Genomic DNA, 22,502 nt, shown 5'->3' with positions numbered 1-22,502 from the left:
CATAAGAACTTCAAAAGGGGCTCACTCAACTGGAAACTGAAAATTCTAGAGCCCTTTATAGAAGTCAAAAGCAAAAGGAGGGCAACCAGACCCCCTCCATCGATAATTTCCCAAAACACGCCCAACCAAACTTTGAGATAGCTATTTTGTTTCAAAATAGTTGGAAGGTCTCGTAATTATTTCTTTGGGGATGACAACCCTTTCCTAGAGCCCTCAGGACAAGGGCTGTGAGTTAAATAGTTGCCCATTATTAACATATAAGCTATTTAAGGAATAAGTGGTCGTATAAACATAGGAGGGGGCTCATTCTTGACTTTTATTTTTGACTTTTATTTACATAATAAACAAAAATATAAACTATTACAGATATAAATCACTACGCTAGTGAAAAATTTAAATTTTGCTAAAGTGTAGCGATTAACTACAGAAACATTCCCAAAGTCATCCTAAATTAAAAATAATAATAAAAAAACCTACATAATTTTTTTAGTAGCATCATACACTAATCAAAATAATAAAGAAAGGAAAAAAGACAATCACCTTCTCTCAAACACCCCCAGGGTAACAGTCCTCATCCAAATACAATTCCCTCCACCCCAGCCCCTTCAACCCGCACCTCCCTCCAGCGTTATAGCCCACTCCAACCCCCCTCCAATAACAAAAAAACTAATTCCCCAACAAATTATCTTTAATTTTTTTTTAAACTGTGGGAGGTGCTCAGCCTTCCTAACAGTAAAAAAAAAAGGGCCAAGATACTTCAAAGTAAAACCAGATCTTACACTACTTTGAATATCCACAACCAAGTTATCACATCTTCTTGTATCGTGCCCATGAACAGAACTTCTAAAACAGCAAAACTCATTAAAAGTTTCATTAAAACACAAACACTGCCGCTCGATAGTCCCTTAGCTGTCCAACATTCAGTAGCCTTGGAGACTTTAAACATGCAGTGGTGTCTTTAACACTTTTTACGCACTTCCCGATTATTCTTACTGCTTTATTTTGTAGAATTTGCACACGCTTGTAATTAACATAAAAATTGCTGCTCCAAACTAAACATCCGTATGATATATACGGGTAGATTATTGCAAAATGTATCATGCGAAGAGTTCGTTCCGGTAGAATATGCGTCAGTCTTCTGAGGATGCCAACTCCACCAGCAATTTCGGTGGAAATAATGTCACTATGATGCTTCAACGATAGGTTAGAATCAATATGGAAGCCAAGGTACCGTAGTGATTTAATTTGTAAAATAGAATATTCACCTAATAGGACTTTACTACTTACATCAACAGAATCACCCACTATGCAGAATATCAGAAAAAACTTTTCTTTACACTCACGCACAGCAAACTTAAACTTGTAAACACCTCAAATTTATTGAGAGCATCATCGGCTTTTACTATTAAATCATCGACTGATTTTGAAAATACTGTTAGCACAGTGTCATCCGCAAAAGAAGTAATCCATGCATTCTGGAGATAAAAGCGCATCATGTCCACGGAAACTGGATAAAGTAATGGGCCCAGCACAGAGCCATGAAATACACCGCACTTCACAGGAAAAGACGATGAGACTATATCATTTAAAACGACTTTAAGGGACGTACTGTAAAGGTAGCTCTCAAACCATCTTAAACAAACTACATTTATTCCAAGACTTCTCATTCGATGAAGCTGTGTTTGGTAGTCAACGTGTCAAACACTTTTCTAATGTCAATGAAAATAGACATAGGTACGTTACCTGAGTGTAATGCACAGTTAACACTTTGAACCTACTGTTTTAATGCGTGGGTCGTGGAATGACCCTTATGAAACCCAAACTGTGTCTGACTCAAAAGCATATTCATCTGAAGGAAATTATAGAGCCGTTTATGTACCACATTGAATTAAAAATCACAAGTTTTGTTGTCCTTTTAAAGAGTCAAAAGTGATCAGAAGGCTACTAGCCCCTCGCCCTACGTCCTCTTTTCTCTAATTGCATTCAATAGAAATTTTGAGATAGACATTTTATTTAAAATAGTCCAAAGAACATATGACAATGCCTCAAGGGTTAACAAAGCCCCATAGGAGCCCAGGGGCAAGGATTGTAACATATACCCTGGAGGTATATGAGATTTTTATGGAAAGGGTGGTCGTATAAACTCGAGCAATGGTTCAAGGAAAGTATCCAATCACTTTCTATTAAAAAAATGACTATAATTCTCAAATTACGATCAAATGAAATCCTCTGAAGTTTCTACGACCCAGAGGGGGAGGATGAATATAAGAAGAGGGCACCGTCCCTCCTACATGGAATCTTCTTAAATTTATAGTTTTTGCGTTAATTGCGGTTGTAATTTATGACTATGACGTTATTCATTGTCTAATATATGAACATGCAGTTTTTTTGTCAGATATGGATTTTTAAAATATAAGGTATACCAAACTACCGCTGCAACCCAGACTATCTTAGTATTTCAGTTACAATATGCTAGAGTTTGTTCCTTACCATAATATTAATTCTAATGGTTCACTTTATAGTTCAATTACTGTAGGCTATAGTTAGTTTTTAATATAATTTTTCTAGCGTGCAGCTACTGCTAAAACCTTGATTTGGCTATTAATGACCGTGTTCATCTTTTACTAGGTTGCATCTACCACTGCTTTTACTATGGTATAGAGTTCGTTCTTTATTATAACTAAACCAAACATGTTCCATGGTTTATACTTTACTAAGTTTCAGCCGTCTATAAAGCCATGATACCGATGAAAGCTACACAGTTTCAATCCATAAATAACTAAACCGATCCTTTATTTAAATTAAATAAAAAAAACAAGTTTTTTTAACTGAAAGTAAGGAGCGACATTAAAACTTAAAACGAACAGAAATTACTTCGTATATGAAAGAGGCTGCTTCCTCATCAACGCCCCGCTCTTTACGCTAAAGTTTGACTCTGTCTCTCAATTCTTCTTTTTAAAACAGTAAAGAACTTTAGCGTAAAGAGCGGGGCGTTGATGAGGAAGCAGCCTCTTTCATATACGAAGTAATTTCTGTTCGTTTTAAGTTTTAATGTCGCTCCTTACTTTCAGTTAAAAAAACTTGTTTTTTTTTTATTTAATTTCTGAACGTTTTTGAATCAATGCATGTTTTGATTTTGGCTTTCCGCAGAGGAATAATTAAAACGAAATTTGCATTTTTTTTTGGCTAAATGGCTTTCTCATAATTTTGATCGAATGATTTTGAGAAGAAAAGAGCGGGGGAGGAAGCCTAGTTGCCCTCCGATTTTTTGGTTAATTAAAAAGGCAACTAGAACTTTTAATTTTTTACGAATATTTTTATTAGTAAAAGATTTACGTAACTTATAAATTAGCTTACGTAAAGAACTTTTGTATTCTCATATTTTTATTACATATATGAGGGGGTTCGCCCCCTTGTCAGATCCTCGCTCTTTACACTAAAGCTTAAATTTTGTCCCAATTCATTAAGAATGACCCCAGAATCACAAAAGCCGTAGAATAAATAGTTGAAATTACTAAAAATACTTTAACGTAAAGAGCGAGGTATTAGGAGGAGGTGAGACCCTCAAATGGGTAATAATTTCTGTTTGTTTTAAGTTTTAATGCTGTTCCTTACTTCCAGCTGAAAGATTTTTTCATATTTATTTTTTTGTTGTGTTTTTAAATAATGCTAGTAAATCCTGCGCTCCCTTCTACGCTGAATAAAATGGCTATCTCAGAATTTTGATCCGTTGACTTTGGTAAAATAATTAGCGTGGGAGGGGGCCTAGGTGCCCTCCAATTTTTTTGGTCACTTAAAAAGGGCACTAGAACTTTTCATTTCCGTTAGAATGAGCCCTCTTGCAACATTCTAGGACAACTTTGTCGATACGATCACCCCTGGGGAAAAAAAACAAAAACAAAAAAATAAATAAACACGCATCCGTGATCTGCCTTCTGGCAAAAAATACAAAATTCCACATTTTTGTAGATAGGAGCTTGAAACTTCTACAGTAGGGTTCTCTGATACGCTGAATCTGATGGTGTGATTTTAGTTAAGATTCTATGACTTCTAAGGGGCGTTTCCCCCTATTTTCTAAAATAACGCAAATTTTCTCAGGCTCGTAACTTTTAATGGGTAAGACTAAACTTGATGAAACTTATATATTTAAAATCAGCATTAAAATGCGATTCTTTTGATGTAGGTATTGGTATCAAAATTCCATTTTTTAGAGTTTTGGTTACTATTGAGCCGGGTCGCTCCTTACTACAGTTCGTTACCACGAACTGTTTGATAAGACTGTACAAGCCTATACTATAGTTAATTTGCCAAGTTAGTATAGGCAAGAGTTCGTTATTTATTATAAAATTACAAACTTTGAGCAGAAAAAAAGTTTTGTTCCAGGATGCAAGAAAACGTATGAATTATCATGGTGTGTGTACGTCAATAGTGTGCTGAATCAAAAGAAGAACAATTGACGCCATTTTTGAATAGGCACCAGCAACAATAAAGTGGGCAGGGGCTACTGAAGCACAAAACATAATTTCTGCCAATAGTTCTAAAGCTGGGTTTCCGGGGGTTCTTGGTGCTATATATGGAACCAACATCTTAATCAGAGCCCCTCGACATTCTCCGGAAACATACATCAACAGAAAGGGGTTTCACTCAACAATTGCAGGTTGTATGCCAGCATAACTTGAAATTTCCTGACTGTAATGTAGGATTTTAATTATGAAAGGATTTTAAATACATCAATTTCCTTTCAAATGAGCCATTAAACAGCTCTCTAGCATAACTACCCACGAACATAAATACTTCCTGCTTACCAAAATGTTCAATAGTACAAACTATCATGGTACAAAGCATCAAAACACCTATTTCCTGTTTTACATCCGAATAAAGGAAAAATTATTTCCTTGTCACATGAATAGAAGAAAGTTTCTGTTGACGCTAATAATAAGCCTTGTGGGTAAAACTGTTTTTCACATAGAAGCAAGAATTAATATGAAAGATGATTTCTGTCTGAAGAAAAACTAATTCTTATACTAGCTATGAAACTTTACATTATTTAACTTGAGACAGTTTGAAGAAAGTTTCTGTTAAAGTTTCTTTATTCAACTGAAACCTGAAATTATTCGGAAAAGCGAGTAAATTCTCTTCACACAAGCTGTCGGCTTTGGATACGTGCAAAAGCGTATGCAGTGGAATTTCTCCTTTTTATGCTTATCATCCGACAGCCTCTTCTGCTAGTTAATTCAGAATAAGAGATGCAGACAGTATTTTTTTTCTGGTAAAGGACCCTGTTAGAAATATCCACCATCAACAGACAAGTGTTTGTAATGTTTCCTTTTAATTTTGATGACATAAGAGGTTTCACTGGATAAAAACATCCTCATTTAAAAGCTTGATAAGTCTCAACGTGATTAAACAAAAATAAACAGAATGATGAAAGCTTACAATGAGGATAAACACTTGAATTACTATTTTCTTACGCTCTGGTAAATTCAACTTTTTAAGACATATGAACTTCGCTCTCACATAAATAGAATAATTCTTGCTTTAAGATTTATTTAGTCTCAAATTAATAATTGATACCAAGATACATGAACCTTATTTTTAAATACTGGATTAGTTGTAGGTATCTGAGTCCCTCCCCCGTCCCAGTTCTCAGCTGTTTTTGACGATTTCCCTCAAATTTTCTATCTTTCATTATTTGATTTCTTTTTTATTGTCATTCAATGAACTACGGTCTCCCACAAGAACAGAACTTACGAATGAGAATTCGGTTCGGCTAGCCGATACTTGCCACGTTCAGCAGTATATTTAGTAACAAAAGCTTGCTTCGGTCTTGTGATACAAACCCATTACAAAAATTATGCGAAAACCCGTTTTCGAAAAGATCTATCCTCACGCACAACCCAACCAGTTTCCTTTTTGAACTAAAGCCCTTATAACCCCATAACTTTCAATTAGCATGGATAAGGGAGGGACTCGATATTCCGATGTATGAGATATGTATCGGAGAACAGAAATTCCGTTTGAAAGTTCTGTTTTGGCTTCATCTTACCTCATACATCGGTGCATTTGTTGAAAAAAAAACTAGATTCCAACCCATTTGGTGGTGGGTTGAAAAAACGACTAGTAAAACAATTTATTTTTAAACTCAAAAACTTAATTGTATAACGCAATATATTTACTTGTACTTTTGGCGGGAATCAGACGTTTCTACTTTGCCCGGCACCATGATTCTATGACGTAGTGGACCTTCTTGTCCCCTAAGGACGAAACTGTAATTTACTATAGAATGAAGAGCTATTATAGGCTATGGCAATATGGAATCTTAATTTGAGGGGAAATCTATTCATGGAATTCTGTTCCTTCATCTAAATTCTTCTGTCCAAAAAGAAGAAAAATCACTATCTGGCAAATTCTTAGCAATGGTTGAAAAAGCAGATGCTGTGTTTGTCAGAGGACATCCGAAACGTGTAAAACATTCGAAGATATGGAAAACTGTAGAAATTCAAAAAAATTCCACCATTATTGATGCCAGCTGTAGCACGTGGATGTAAAACACTCTAGATCAAACGAGATTCGATTTTGAGGACAAAAGAGGTGTAGTGCTTATCTTGGTTATTCGTTTCAATGGAAAACCAGAAAAAAGCAAAAACAAAAGATTATGCAAATTAAAAAGTAAAATAGTAGGTAAATAAAAAAGGTTCTTTTTTAGGTCGTCTGAAAAGCTATAAAACGTAGAGCACCAGATCGGTTCTAAATTTCATGAGGGTATTGGTGTCTGCGAATCGTTTCCGGAAGACCTGCCATTAATATTAACAAGTTACACTGTTTCATGTGCTTTAGCCTTTTCACGATTTTCTTTTGCTGCACTATATGCCATAGATGTGGCTTGCTTTAATCTTACAGAAATGGTTTTGGTCCCTACCTCTCCTGGTTTGATTTTAGAAAAAGGAATGAAGAACTTTCGTCTCCCTTTTTTAATCACCACAGTATACATTTGCCCTGTGTAGGTCAATTGTATTAATATAACATGATTTATTTCTACATTCCTATGGGCTTAAGGGAAAAGCACTATTGGGTAATAAACATATATCCAACGCATGAACTATTATTGGTTTCAGGTCCACTATGGGGAATTTCTTATCCATTTGACGTTAGTGTTCCAATAAATTAATTATTTTTGAAAACGAATCGGATTAGAGTAAAAATCCACCATTGGATTCGCCATGGTCAAAACCCAATAAAAACTTGCAGTCTTCTGGCTTGAACAACAAGGAAAATAACTTTTTTTTGTATTGAAAGCACTGATTTGTGTTCTTTTTTTCCTCTGCTGCTAGTGGGGCGCTGGGACATCATAGAGAGCTTTTTATAGCCTAATTGTAATGAGAATTTCTACATCTACGTGCTCTTGCAATTAGCAAAATAAATCACACTCTAGGACTAATGCTACATGTATATGGCTAAACATATATTTGATACAGTTACAGATCAAATTTTACCATATTTGAAGACATGGACAAACTCAGAAACGAAATTCATTTCTTTTGATATTAAATTGAAAAATACACGAAAAAACTTAAAACGAACTAAATTATTCGGTCTATGATGGAAATTACCCCCTTCTTATACCTAGCTCTTTACGCTAACATTTTTAATATTTTAACAAGTACCTCCTTCTAATTAAACGAACCTTTTAATTCAAGAATCGTTCTTAGTCAAACTTTTGCGTGAAGAGTAAGGTATTAGGAGGGACAACCCCCCTTTTGTTTAATTTTTGATGGTTTTTCAAACAATGCCAGGAAACTCAGCTTCCCCTCTATGGAAAATCCCCCTCCTCTGGTATTCTTCCAAGGAAAGCTCCTTCCACGCAACCCTCCCCCCGTGGATAATTCCATGCTCTCTGAAATTCCCCCAAGAAAGTTTTTTGTGGACGATTCCGCCTGAAAAATTTCCTCAGCATACTTTCATTTGAAAAATACTTCGATCTGATCTGTTTTCAGATCATGTTGGAAGTCTTTCCTACGTGGAGATTTTTTTCCTGCAATCCCCCCTCCGCCACGGAAAGCTCCTCCTAAAAACAATTCCCCATTGGAGAATTCATCACATGGAAAGTTCCCCCTCTCCCCAAAAACTCCTCCATAGAGTTCCAACCCCACTGAAGACTTCCCGCGGACATTTCACCCAGAATATCTTCACATGTAAAATTGGGTCTGCAAAGAAAAATCAAGACAAATAAAAAAAAATTCGTATAGGAATTCTTGCAAATTCCGAAGTGTAAAATATACCCTGGAATTTCAGCCCCAGAAGCTTCGATCCCAATGGAAAATTATCATCTTGTAAATCCCCCGAAACCAGAAAGTCGCCCCTTCCCGCGAAAAATGTTTGTATACTTCCCAATAACAAATACGATAAGTAAAGAATGGTTAAATTTTATAAATTACGGACCTTTCCCTAGGGGCTCTAGGGGATTATGATATCCTCAAAGGCATTATTTATTGAACTTTTCTACTATGCTGAACAAAATTGCTGTATCCAAATTTTGATCGGATGAATTTGTGAGAAAGGGGAAGTGGAAGGGGCTAACTTTCCCCCAATCTATTTGGTCACTTCAAAGGGGCACTAGAACTTTTAATTTTGGTTAGAAGGAGCCCTCCTTCGATATTCTACGGCCATTCATTCGATACGATCACCCATGGGGAAAGAAGCTCTTGCCCCTTCCTCAACAACTTGCTCTTTACGCTAAAGTTTGACTGTGTGTTCCAATTATTTAAGAATAACTCCGGAAACACAAGGGCCGTTTAATTAGAATTATAAGCTATTTAAAAGTTCAAAAAAATTAGCGTAAAGTATGGAGTATTGAGGAGGGGATGACCCTTCTCATATATGTAATAATTCCTTCTCGTTTTAAGTTTTAATGTTGGTCCTTACTTTCAGGCGAAAAACCTGTTTTTAGTCTTTAATTTTTTATTAGTTTTTAAATCGAACCGGGAATGCCGGTTCTCCCTCCATGAAAAATTTCCTTACCCCACGAAACATTCATCCATGGAAAGTTCCTCCCAAGTACCTCCCCCCCGCTAGAAAAATTCCCCTTTCAAAAAATGGATGCATACTTACCAATAACAAATATTTAATGTAAACAACAGACAATGTTCATAGCTTGTGTCCCTTCTCTCGGGGACTCAAAGACACAGTTATTAGATATTTCGACTATACTGAACAAAATATCTATCTCAAAATATTAATCGAGTAACTTCGCGAAAAAAGCAGCGTGGGAGGGGGCTAGCTGCCCTCCAACGTTTTTGTTCTCTTAAAGAGGGGACTAGAACTTTCGATTTCCCATTGACTCTCCCAATCTTGTAGGATTACTAGTTCGATACGATTACCGCTAAGGGAAAAACAATAAACACGCTTCTGTGATCTTTCTTCTGGCAATATATGCGAAATTACACATTTTCGTATATAGAAGCTTGAAGCCTCTACGATAGAGCTCACTTATATATTGAATCTCACGGTAAGATTTTCATTAAGATCGCTTGATGTTCGGGGGTTTTCCCCTCCTTATTCAAAAGTTAGGTAATAGTTAGGTAAAATTAGGTAATGCTCATAGGTTACAATTTGCTATATAGGATGAGTCTCTATTTCTTGATGTCTGTGCTTTTGGTTTTTGTAGATGTTACGTAATATAATGTGGCTTAATGTTCTGTTTTGAAGGATTTGGGCTCTCCGAAACAAATTCCTGCGTACATGCCTGTATAGTATCTACAAATCAACAAACTATTTATTTTACTTTTTAGTATAACAATCAAAATTTGATTTCATTCCTTTTCTAAATTAGAAAATTGCAAGTTCGCTTTTTTAATGATTTTAGAAAAAGTGATGGAAAAGCTGTAGATGGTAAAACAACAACCGATTAAAACAATTTATTAATTACTGTTTGTTATTCAGTCAAGTTGGCTGTAAAGGTGCACACATACTATGCAGCAGAAGCAAGGTGTGAGAAACTTGATTATTAATGTCTGTCCTGGTTCTATTGGCAGGGTCTAAGCACCCTACACTACAGAGGCAGCTAATCTGAAACTTTGCCAAACTTGTCAGCCTACTTGCAAGACCTATTGGCAGTATTTAAACTCTCTAAATGGGAATTTCAGGAAATAGCAAGTTTTAGTTTTTCAATTTTTTTGAGTATTCAGTTTTTCAAAAAACTTGTGAAGTAGTGAGGAGCACATACACAAATATAAGATAATCCTAAAGGCCTTAGTAGACGAGTAAATTCAAAATATTTTGAGGGGAATCCAAAGAATTGCATGTACTACTAAAGAGTGGATTTTGCCTTATATTTGCCAATTAGTTCATTGTTTCCCAGCCAAAAGAACTCCGATACCAGAAATTCAAGGCGGCCAAATTGTTTGCAGTGGCTGGCTGCTAAAATTTTTTCGACCCTTTGCAGCCGGTTTTTAGCGTGGCTTCGTGGACTAGGTTGAGAAGGAAGTAGCCCTCCTCATATACTGCATAGTTACCGTTTATTCTAAGTTTCTATGTTTTTCTTTATTCTTATTAAAAAAAAATTAATAAATTCTAAAGAGCCAGTAAATTGAAAGTAATTTGATTTGCAGTTTTTGCATTTTGTACAGAAAATAAGGTATTATTTTACTATAAGAAATTTAAAATGAACACTTTGATTTTCCTTGTGGATAAATAAAAAATAACTAATAAAAATATATAGCCCCCCCCTCACAAAAATAGTTTTGTATACAAATAAGTTATATATTGAATTGGCAAAACAATGACGTAATAAGTAAGTAAAATTCTTTTTTACTCCAGATCAGTTAGGTACACATTTTCCCACCATATTCTTAATGAACACTAGATCTAGAAACCTCATGTAGCAATAAGACAAAAAAAAAAAAAAAAAAAAAAAAAAAAAAAAAAAAAAAAAATACAAATCTATCAAAGCTCCTTGTTTTATCACAGCATAAAGAGAGAAAAATTGTTTCCTGAATCTTGAAAAATGATTTTCTTTAAAAGAGGATCTGAAGTAGTAAAAAAGAAGTTTTCCCTGACAACATTCTCTTTTCTACAGATGTTAATTATTTCACCAAGTCATGCAAACATTCCCTTCACTCGTTAACAGTACTTCCTTAATTAGTGTTAGTGCTATGGGTATCTCCAAGATCATTAGACTTAAGTAAATAACCTTATTAAGAAATCCGTTTCATGAAAGCTTTAATGGAAAAAAACTAATACAAATTTCAAGAGCAATTGAAAATATTCTGGGAAATTGAATAGGCTTAGAAACACTCAGTAATGCCATTTTGCCACTCGTTGAAGGGAAAGGGACAAAGAACAGCAGTCAAGATAACAAAACGGTCTCTATTTTAGATATATCTATAATCTTAGAATATTAATTAGTCTAAGCTTTTAAGGAAGATGTACCTCTGCACCTTACGTAAATCTCCTCACTGGGGTTAATTAGAAACAACCAGTTTGTTTTGACTAACAAAAGAGCCTCATAATAGTTAAAAAAACAACAGCAAGTTTTTTCAACTGAAGGTAAGGAGCAACATTGAAACTTAACACGAGCAAAAATTATTACGTATATGAGGTGGGTTGACCGCGCCTCAATACCTCAATCTTCATGCTGAAGTTATTTAGTGCTTTTAAAAAAGCTTCTTATTATTCTAATTAAACATCCCTTGTGTTTCAAGAGTCGTTGGTAATGAATTGGTACAAAACTCAAATTTAGCGTAAGGAAAGAGGTTTTAAGAAGGGGGCTAACCCCCTCATATGGATGGTAATTTCTGTTCATTTTAATTTTCAATATTGTTCCTTACTTTCAGTTGAAAAAAAAACTTGTTTCAATTTAATTTCTGATCTTTTTCAAATCATGCCAAGAAATCTGGCTCTATATCCACGGAAAAATCCCTCTCTCCACGGAAATATTCCTTAGACAACTCAATCCCAGTGAAAATTTACCAAGGATAATTATCCTTAACATCTCAACGCGTAGAATTCATTCGACAAAAGAAAGTTAGGCAAACAAAAATAATTTTCCAATAGGAATTCTGAGAAATTCCTCTAGTGAAAAATTTCTCCTGAAAAGTTCACTCCCAGGAAAATTTTCTCTCCTCGGAAGATTGCCTCTGTAAAAGATCCCCTAATAGAAAATCTACCCCCACCCCCACCCAAAAATATGTGCATACTTCCCAATGACAAATACCATACGTAAACAATAGGGAAATTTTATAAGACCTCTCCCAAGGGGCTTTGGGAGGGTCATGTTATCCCCAAAGGCATAGTTATTGGGCTTTTCAACTATGATTAACAAAATGACTATTTCAGAATTTTTATTGGACGATTTTGGGAACAAAAGGGTGTGGGAGGGTGCCTTGTTATCTTTAAATAGTTATTATCACTTTAAAGGGCGATAGAACGTATAATTTCCGTTCAAATAAAATATACTGGTACCATTGGGTTAATAAACTCATCCCTTGGGAGAAAAACAACAAATAGACACGCGTTTGTGACCTTTCTTCTGGTAAAAACGAAATTCCACATTTTTGCAGCTAGAAGCTTAAACCTCTACAGTAGGGTTCTCTGACGCGCTGAATCTGACGGTATGCTTTTCATTAGCATTTTTTAACTTTTAGGGGGTGTTTCTCCCTCTTTTTCAAAAATCAGGCAAATTTTTGAGGCTCTTAGCCTTTGATGAGTAACACTAAAATAAATGAACCTGTTATATTTGGAATCAGTATAACTAGCCGATTACTTTGATTGTCTATTCGTATCAAAGTTCTGATTTTTAGAGTTTTGGTTACTATTGAGCATTGCTGCTCCTCACTTACAGTTCGGTACCATGAGCTGGTCGACTAATTTGAAGAAAAACAGGGGTTTTTCTAATAAAACGAAAGAGCAAAGGTGAAACTTAATACAAACAATAATTGCTGCTTCGTGGTTGATGTAGTATATTTTTCAAAAACTGTTTCAAACAAAATGGCTTGTGATATTTCCTTTTATTAATACAATTCTAAAAACTAGTGCTTTATTGAAAACACGAAACCGAAACAACAAAACCGGAATAGAAATACGAAAACCTTTAAGCGACCGATAGAAAATAGAATAATTCGCAAAGTGCTCAATAGTCTTCTGTCGGCAATGAAACCAACAAGTTTTGCGATAAGATTTTAACACCCTGAAAAAAACTCGAAAAAGCTTTGTTTTCAGTAGAGCGCAATTTTTCATGAGTTCTTTTAATATAGCCATATGTTTATTATTACACCTATTACCATATGTTTAAAATAAATATTATTAGACATAGAAAATCACGCCCATATAATTACCTGCATAAAAAGTCAAAGGTGGAGCTCCTCTCCAAGAGCAATATTTTTGCAGCAGCCCCTTCCCCTTGAAATTTTTATCCGCCACGTACTGAAAAAAAATTGGCAGTTAAACCATCCTTCCTCCAATTATAAACATTTGTCAAGTGTGGTTTTCATATTCATAACATTTTTATTTTAAACTATTGTTTTATTGTAGACTATAGTCAGACCAAAGAGTGGGGGTCTGAGGGAGTAGCATGTCTCTCATGTTCAGATTAGCCCTAAAGATTATTTAAAAAGCTGACAGAAATTATAATACAAAAAAAAACAGGCAACTTCAAGTGAACGTTAAGAGGGGCGTTGAGACTTGGATTCTAAAGAAAATACCTAGAGTATAAGGGGTTCTCCATCCCCCCTTCCCCTTACTCTCTGCATCTAAATTCGTCTAGTGGTTTCACAAGAGAATGTCGAGTTAATTTATTATGTTGGGACACTAGCGTAATGGTGTGGTTGGCTCTGGAGCGCAGCAGCACCCCTCACATATAAGATAATATATTTTTATTTGAAGTTTTAACGTCACTGATTTATTTTTGTCTTCACAATCTTGTTTATTTTATTTAGAATGCATTAGAAAAAAGCCAAACGTCAACATGACTTTTCGTTTTATGTTTTGGCGCTTGTAAGCATTCTAGAAGAAAATGTCATGGGTTGTCAATTGTGTCAAAAAGAGCAAGGAGGTCTGGTTAAGGCATTAGAGCAGTGGTTCTCAAACTGTAGTACGTGTACCCCTTGAGGATACGCAAAAATTTCTAGGGGGTACGCAGCTGGCCAACAAAAAACAACCCTTTAAATCTAGGACTGGCAATTCTGTTTATATTTTCGCTATAGTCTACTTAGTACTGGTAACTGAGAAAAGGTACTAAAAGTGTTCTCTGGGCAAAAAGGGGTACAGTGTTTAAATAAGTTTAAGAACCACTGCATTAGAGTATCAAAATGCAAGAGGCAAGAGGCTGTAGTCCGATAAATCCAAATTAATCATTTCTGCCTTTTCTTTTTAGTATTTGTTTATTCTTTGCTGACTTTAGCTAGATTCGCTTCAGTAACGTCCATCTACTTTAAAATGAAATCCATACCACCCCCCTTCATTAACTAGAAATTTTCGAAGAAAACGAAGTGCATAAGGTCATACTGTCCCTACAAATTTAGTTAAACTGGTTTGCTTTTATACAATGTACTTTTTGGGTGACCCTCAAAAAAATAAAATGAATTTATCATAATTTTTCTAAACACGGATAAAAGAAATATGGTGAGGAATTTTTTTAATAGGAACTGCTGACGTTACGCTTATTTGAAATAATGTGACCTATAATTTAATACCTTGAAATTAATGGTATCGAGTTTAAGCAAGTTGTGACTTGTCTTGTCAGTCAGCATCCAGTAGTCCAAGAGCCGGTTCTGTGAACTTGTGTCTATTGTTTCTGTTAAGCATAATGGATTTTAAACTACACGTTAGCATTAAGTTTTATTTTGTTAGCATCAAGTTATAAAAAAAAATACGGTGATTAAATTTTTTTACTAGAAACTGTCGACGTTACCACCCATTCGAAATCATGCGTCCTATCGACCAAATCCCTTGAGATGACAGATTTCGAGTTTGAGCAAGTTGTGACTCGTCTTGTCAGTCGACTTCCAGCAGTTCCATAGCTGACCCAGTGAAACTTTTTTGTTGTGTCGGTTGCAAATATTTTGTGCTATGCTTTAATATCAAATTTTGTTTCGTGTTGCATAAAAGCGCCAAAGAGGCTCTTGAAATGTTAAATGCACTATATGGCAATTACGTGGTGACTTTGAAGACCATTTACAAATACTACGAGCGATTTCAAAGCGGAAATTAGTCGGTTGAAGACGAGATACGGTCGACGTACGTCCTTCAACATCAAAATTTGTCGAAAAAATTGGAAAAATAATTTGTTCAAACAGGCAATTGACTATTCGAGAGCTCTCTGAAGATCTTGAAATCTTGCATGGGCTCGTGCAAAGCACTTTAACAGATAATTTGTAAACAAGATGATTGAGTGTCAAAGTATTTCCCAGACCTTTGAGTGTCGAACAAAACGAAACTCCAAACATCACTTCTAATTCGAGAGTTTTTTGGCAAAAAAGTTTCTGTATGTCCACCTCCACCTTACTCTCCGGATCTAGACTGTGCTACTTCTGACTCTACCTAAAATAAAAACTGTGCTAAATACAAAATGTTTTGACACTAAACATACACTGCCATATCCATTTAAATAATGAGCCAATAAAACATCCGGGTCAAATACTTATACTCACATTGTACCCTAATTTCGAACTCGTTGCTGACTCCTTCACCTTCATTGTTGAGGGCACTGCATACATATGATCCAGTATATAATTTTGTAAGGTTTCTTAGCACCAAACTTTGGTTGGACATTATAACACCATGTTGTACACTGTGATTGAGTGTAGATCCCTAAAATCGAAAATTTGAATTTGCTAAAACCTTTATTAACAACAAAACATCATTTTATATCATTCAAATTAGTCTCTCGGTACGTTCTAACAATGAACTAAATTTAAAACAATAAGTTTATTCAAATGAAAGTTAAGAGCGGAATAAAACTTAAAAAAACACAAACTATCCTGTATATGACAGGGATGCCTCATACCCAGCAGTATACGCCACAGTTTTTACTAATGCTTTACTGAAAGCATTTTTGATTGCTTAAAGTTTCCACAAACTGCTTGGTTCTATTTTCTGCCTACATATCCCTATGCCTGGTTATAAGGAATTAATTTAAAAAACTTTTTCCAATAGACAAGTTTTTCAAAGAAAAGCAAAGAGCTCCATTAAGCCAAGAATGAGCAACAATTAAGTCAAATGAGTTTCCAAGCGTAAAACTAGCACAAATCACCATCAACAAATAAATGAAACTCAAAACGAACAGAAATTACAATTGACAGACGAGTGAAACTAAAAAAAAGCAGAAATTAAGATGAGTAGGGCTGATAACCTCCATGCCTTCGCAAGACCAGAACACAATTTGCCCTCTACTTAAAAAAAAGAAAGAAAAAAGACCATGGATTGTCAGTTTAATTGACATATGCTGACATTTATTCCCTTAAGGTTTTGATAATTTTTCATTTTTGAAAGTAAGAAAGGTGAAAATATCTCAAACGTATTTTGTTTTCAGTAAAGCACGAATTGTCCTCTGGTCTTGAAGGCAAGGGGAGTATCAGCCCTACTCATTTGCTCATTTTGAGTTTTACTCGGCTATTTATTGTAATTTAAGTTCGTTTTAAGTTTAATTTACTTGTTGACAGTCATTTGTGGTAGTTGTAAGCTAGGAAAAAGATTTGACTTTATTTTTCCTCATTCTTGGCTTAATGGAGCTCTTTACTTTTCTTTGAAAAGAATTTTTCAAGTGGAAAAAGTTTTTTTTAATAAACTTTTGTTCATTTCTTATTGACCTAGTCTTTTTCATGAACAAATTGAATTGTACACCTTTTCAGTTTTTTTTTCTGTAAAATCATAGCATGGGCTGCTATTTGTATGTCGGAGAAACTTTTTCAACAATTTTTATTCCTGACACAAACAGTATAATTTTTAATTTAATTTTATAGCTTCTGAAGTTGACCTGAAAAATAAAACTTAATATCATTCCCAAAAGATTCTATCTATAATATTTGACTACCTGGATACACTTACGCTTTTTTTATTTATTTAAATTTATTAAAAGGGCTGCTTGCCCTCCAATCTTTTGTTACTCTTAAACAGGGCACCAGACACTCGCGCTGTGACTGAAGCGCAAAGGGGAGGACTTCTGCCTCCATATATCTAGTAAAAACATTTTAAGCGAGTAAAAACAAGTGTAAACATTACATTATTCAGTAAAGTGCAAATTATGTTCTGGTCTTGAAAAGGTATGGGGGTTGTGAAAGACATAATTTCCAGAACTTTCAACTACGCTGAACAAAATGGCTATCTCAAAGTTTTGGTTAGATGCGTTTTGGGAATTAATGGGCGTGGGGGGTGTTGTCGCCCTTCAGTCACTTTTGACTAATACAAAGAGCACTAGTCCTTTCAATTTCCAATCAAATAAGCCTTTTTCGAAGTTTCCTCGACAACATATGACCGTCTAAAAATTTCTGTCAGATGGATTTTGGGAAAATATGAGGTGTGTGGAGTGAGGGGGGAGGTCAACCACCCTCTAATCACTCTGAATCTGGCAAAGGGTATGAGAAATTCTGATTACCAATCCAGTGAGCCACCTATATACACCCCCAGGGTATAGCTTACAACCCTTGCCCTAAAGGTTGTGGGAGAGGGTGCGGTTGAAATCCTTAAATACATAATTTCCGGACTTTTCATTTACGTTAAACAAAATGACTATCTCAAAATTCTGATCGGATGTGTTTGGGGCAATGGTGGGAGTGGGGGGGGGGGTTAGTTGCCCTCTACTCACTTTCGACTATTAAAAAAGTTACTTGCCCTTGCAGTTCCTGTCGAATGAGCTGTTTTTGAAGTTTCCAAGAAAAAAATAGTCATCTAAAAATTTCTATCGGATAGATTTTGGGAAAACCCGAAGAGTGCGGGGGTATCCACCCACGAACACTCTGAATCATAAAAAGGACACTAGAACTTCTGATTACTAATCCAGTAAACCCTCTCTGATGTCTACACAATCACAATTGCTATATGTACCTTATATGCTCCCAGGACGTACCTTAAACAACTTGCCCTGAAGAGTGCGGGAGGGGGGGGGGAGTGTCATCCTTAAACACATAGTTTCCACACCTTTCAATGATATTGAACAAAATGGCGAGTCAAAATTTTGGTTAGGTGTGTTTGGAGAAATGGTGGGCGTGAGAGGGGGTTTGTTGCCCTCGAATCACTTTCGACAATTAAAAAGGGAACTGGCACATGGAGTCGGACATAGCCATTTGGAGGAGGGGGTTCATCCTAAAGGACATAAGTTCCAAGCCTTGAAATTAATGGCTATTTCAAAATTATTATTGGATACGTTAGGGGAAATAGTGGGTGTTGGAGGGAGGTTTGTTGCCCTCTAATCACTTGCAACTATTAAAAAGGTAACTCGCCCTTTCAATACTCCTTTCAGTGGAACAAAATGGCTATTTCATAATTTTGATTAAAAGTGTATGGGGAAATGGTAGTTTAGAATAGAGTGTAGGATAGAATACAGTCTAGGTAGAAGTGTATGGGGAAATGGGAGTTTGTTGCCCTCAAATCATTTTCAACTATAGAAAAGGGCGGTGGCCCTTTCAGATTCCCAATCGGATGACCCGTTTTCGAAGTTTCTAAGACAACAAATGATCATCTTTAAATTATTTTCCGATGCATTTCGTGAAAACTCAAGGTGTGTTGGAGGGTATCCACCCTCCACCCACTCTGAATCTTTAAAAGGGCACTAGAACTTCTGGCTGCCAATCCAAACCCCCCTACCAGAGTTTATCCGATTACCCTTTCTATATGTACCTTATATGCCCCCAGGGAATAACCTAAGACCCTTATCCTGAGAGCTGTAGGGGGGGGGTTGTTATCCTGGAAGACATAGTCTCCAGACCTTTAAATTACGTTGAACAAAATGACTATTTCAAAATTTGGTTTTATATGTTTGGGGAAACAGTGGGTGTGGGAGGGAGATCTGTTCCCCTCCAATCACTTTTGACTATTAAGAATGGTGCTGGCCCTTTCAATTTCCAATCGAATGAGCTGTTAAGGAAAGCTTTAAGTTATTATATATTCCTGCAACTAGTGTGATCACAAAAAGACTATTTTTGATTGTATGCCTGGTAGTGACTATGATAGTGACATAGAAGGGATGTCCATATAGAGTGGATAGGTTGATTTTCACTCACAATAACTATAGCCAGATTCCGCTGTTCTAATATACTTCTGAAGTTTACCTGAAGGAGTTTTTTTTTTCGATTTTTTGAATACAGTGGTTTTGTATATAGTAGTTTTTGACGAATAAAAATACTACTATTTTGACGATTCATTTTGTTATGAATACAAAGCTGTTAGATATTTCAACTATTCTACAAGGATTCTGAAATGCCACACCCATTCCTTTTCTACCAGACTTCCGTTTCTCTTGAATGAGTAACGAAGAATACCAGCGTCCAGCCAGCGACTCGCGAAGTTTCTACCTCATGAATAGGCTCAAATCTGCTGTAAATTAAAGGTAGGATTTGAGAAAGACTGATCAAAAAATAAATGTTCCCAGTCAACTATGATCGCGTCGGCCTTCATTTATAGCTGTGACGTCGGGGACTAGCGGTAATTGTAGTAGCAGTGGTAGTATACAAAAAATCCCTTTCTGATCACGTCCCTAGTCATTTTCTGAAAGCTCCAAATCGATTAACCCAGTCGTTCAGGAGTTAGGCCCTTTTGATAATTCGTAAACACATGACATGTTTTAAAATTGATTCTCTAAGATTCACCTGTTTTCCTTTCGTCTTTTTGGAAAATGAAGTTCAAATATGAATACCTTTCTCAGTGATATTTACAGTATCAAACAGTTCGTGGTAACGAACTGTAGTAAGGAGCGACCCGGCTCAATAGTAACCAAAACTCTAAAAATGGAATTTTGATACCAATACCTACATCAAAAGAATCGAATTTTAATGCTGATTTTGAATATATAAGTTTCATCAAGTTTAGTCTTACCCATCAAAAGTTACGAGCCTGAGAAAATTTGCGTTATTTTAGAAAATAGGGGGAAACGCCCCCTAGAAGTCATAGAATCTTGACGAAAATCACACCACCAGATTCAGCGTATCAGAGAACCCTATTGTAGAAGTTTCAAGCTCCTATCTACAAAAACGTGGAATTTAGTATTTTTTGCCAGAAGGCAGATCACGGATGCGTGTTTATTTGTTTATTTGTTTTCTTGTTTTTTTTTTTTTTTTTTGTTTTTTTTCCCAGGGGTGATCGTATCGACCCAATTGTCCTAGAATGTTGCAAGAGGGCTCATTCTAACGGAAACGAAAAGTTCTAGTGCCCTTTTTAAGTGACCAAAAAAATTGGAGGGCACCTAGGCCCCCTCCCACGCTAATTATTTTCCCAAAGTCAACGGATCAAAATTCTGAGATAGCCATTTTATTCAGCGTAGTCGAAAAACCTTATAACTATGTCTTTGCGGACGACTTACTCCCCCACAGTCCCCGTGGGAGGGGCAACAAGTTACAAACTTTGACCAGTGCTTACACATAGCAATGGTTATTGGGAAGTGTACAGGCCTTTTCAGGAGGATTTTTTTGGTTGGGGGAGGGGTTGAGAAGAGGGGGATATGCTGGGGGAACTTTCCATCGATAATTTGTCATGGGGGAAGAAAATCTCCATGAAGAGAGCGCAGGATTTACTAGCATTATTTAAAAAAAAAACAATGAAAAAATAAATATGAAAAAGTTCTTTCAGCTGGAATTAAGGAGCAGCATTAAAACTTTAAACCAACAGAAATTATTATCCATTTGAGGGGCTCCCCTCCTCCTAATACCTCGCTCTTTACGCTAAAGTATTTTTAGTAATTTCAACTATTTATTCTACGGTTTTTGTGATTCCTGGGTCATTCTTAATGAATTGGGACAAAATTTAAGCTTTAGTGTAAAGAGCGAGGATCTGACAAGGGGGCGAGCCCCCTCATATATGTAATAAAAATATGAGAATACAAAAGTTCTTTACGTAAGCTAATTTATAAGTTACGTAAATCTTTTACTAATAAAAATATTCGTAAAAAATTAAAAATTCTAGTTGCCTTTTTAATTAACCAAAAAATCGGAGGGCAACTAGGCTTCCTCCCCCGCTCTTTTTTTCTCAAAATCATTTGATCAAAATTATGAGAAAGCCATTTAGCCAAAAAAAAAAAAAAATGCAAATTTTGTTTGAATTATTCCTCTGCGGAGAGCCAAAATCAAAACATGCATTGATTCAAAAACGTTCAGAAATTAAATAAAAAAAAAAGTTTTTGTAACTGAAAGTAAGGAGCGACATTAAAACTTAAAACGACCAGAAATTACTTCGTATATGAAAGAGGCTGCTTCCTCATCAACGCCCCGCTCTTTACGCTAAAGTTTTTTACTGTTTTAAAAAGAAGAATTGAGAGAAAGAGTCAAACTTTAGCGTAAAGAGCGGGGCGTTGATGAGGAAGCAGCCTCTTTCATATACGAAGTAATTTCTGGTCGTTTTAAGTTTTAATGTCGCTCCTTACTTTCAGTTAAAAAAACTTGTTTTTTTTATTTAATGTAACCAAGGAACGAATAGCCAAACTTACAGGTCTTAACCTGTAAACACAAGATCACTGGACCTTTCAATAATACTGAATAAAATAATTCTCTTAAAATTTTGATCGGATGTGTTTTGGGGATTGGTATGATTGTGGAGGTAGGCTGGTTGTCCTCTTTTCGCTCTTTACTCTTAAAAAGGGCACTAGATCTTCCTGTTTCCAATAGAACGAGCCACATCCGATCCAGAGTTTATACGACCATCTGTTAGATAAAAACCTTGCATGCCCGGGGCATAACTTACAACCCTTGCACCTGGGCTGTGGAGAATTGTGTCCACCTTGAAGCCATTGTTATATGCTTTTTGGACTATTGTGAACAAAATGGCTATCTCACAATTTTGATTGTATACGTTTTAGAAAAACAGGTTGTCAGGGGGGAATGGTAGTTGCTCTACATCAATTTTGACTTTAAAAAAGGAACTAAAACTACATATATCAAATAAAATGAGCTTATTCTAAAATTCAAACGGGGCATAATTTACAACCTTGGCCGCTACACTCTGGGGGGGGGGGGGTTGTGTCAATCTGAAAGGTCTTTCTATGTGATCTTTGAACCGCTTTTGAACAAATGGCTATTTCAAAATATCAGTAATATAGCACATAAAAGCAGTACAGATTTCTTAATATAAAAGCTTAATAGGTAAAATAGCCATAATGTATAATTATCAATTATTAATCTTATTTTAGAGCCAAAATTTCTGTCGTGCGTTTTTTTTTAAATAAAAATATCTCTTTAGCGTTCTCTTTCTTGTTGAAGACTCTAAAGCCACTCTAATCCTTTTATCCTACGACATTAAACGACCGAAAAGGTTTACAATGTTTTCACTTTTTTAAGTTTAATAAATAAAAAAAAAAACTATCAAAA

At 35.7% G+C, this 22,502-nt stretch overlaps 1 protein-coding gene across 1 annotated transcript in view; it reads right to left on the bottom strand.

Annotated features, from left to right (window-relative positions):
• LOC136029634 (nephrin-like) overlaps nucleotides 1-22,502 on the bottom strand; it is a 225,769-nt gene that overhangs the window by 49,406 nt on the left and 153,861 nt on the right. Inside the window, exon 9 of the mRNA XM_065708135.1 lies at nucleotides 15,645-15,804. Within this exon, the coding sequence (XP_065564207.1) occupies nucleotides 15,645-15,804 (160 nt within the window). The remainder of the gene's footprint in view (nucleotides 1-15,644; nucleotides 15,805-22,502) is intronic.

This window comes from Artemia franciscana, chromosome 7 (assembly GCF_032884065.1).
Source record: "Artemia franciscana chromosome 7, ASM3288406v1, whole genome shotgun sequence".
Classification (NCBI taxonomy): domain Eukaryota; kingdom Metazoa; phylum Arthropoda; class Branchiopoda; order Anostraca; family Artemiidae; genus Artemia; species Artemia franciscana.
The sequence above is the reverse complement of the archived record's forward strand: the minus strand, read 5'-3'. Positions and strand labels throughout refer to the sequence as shown.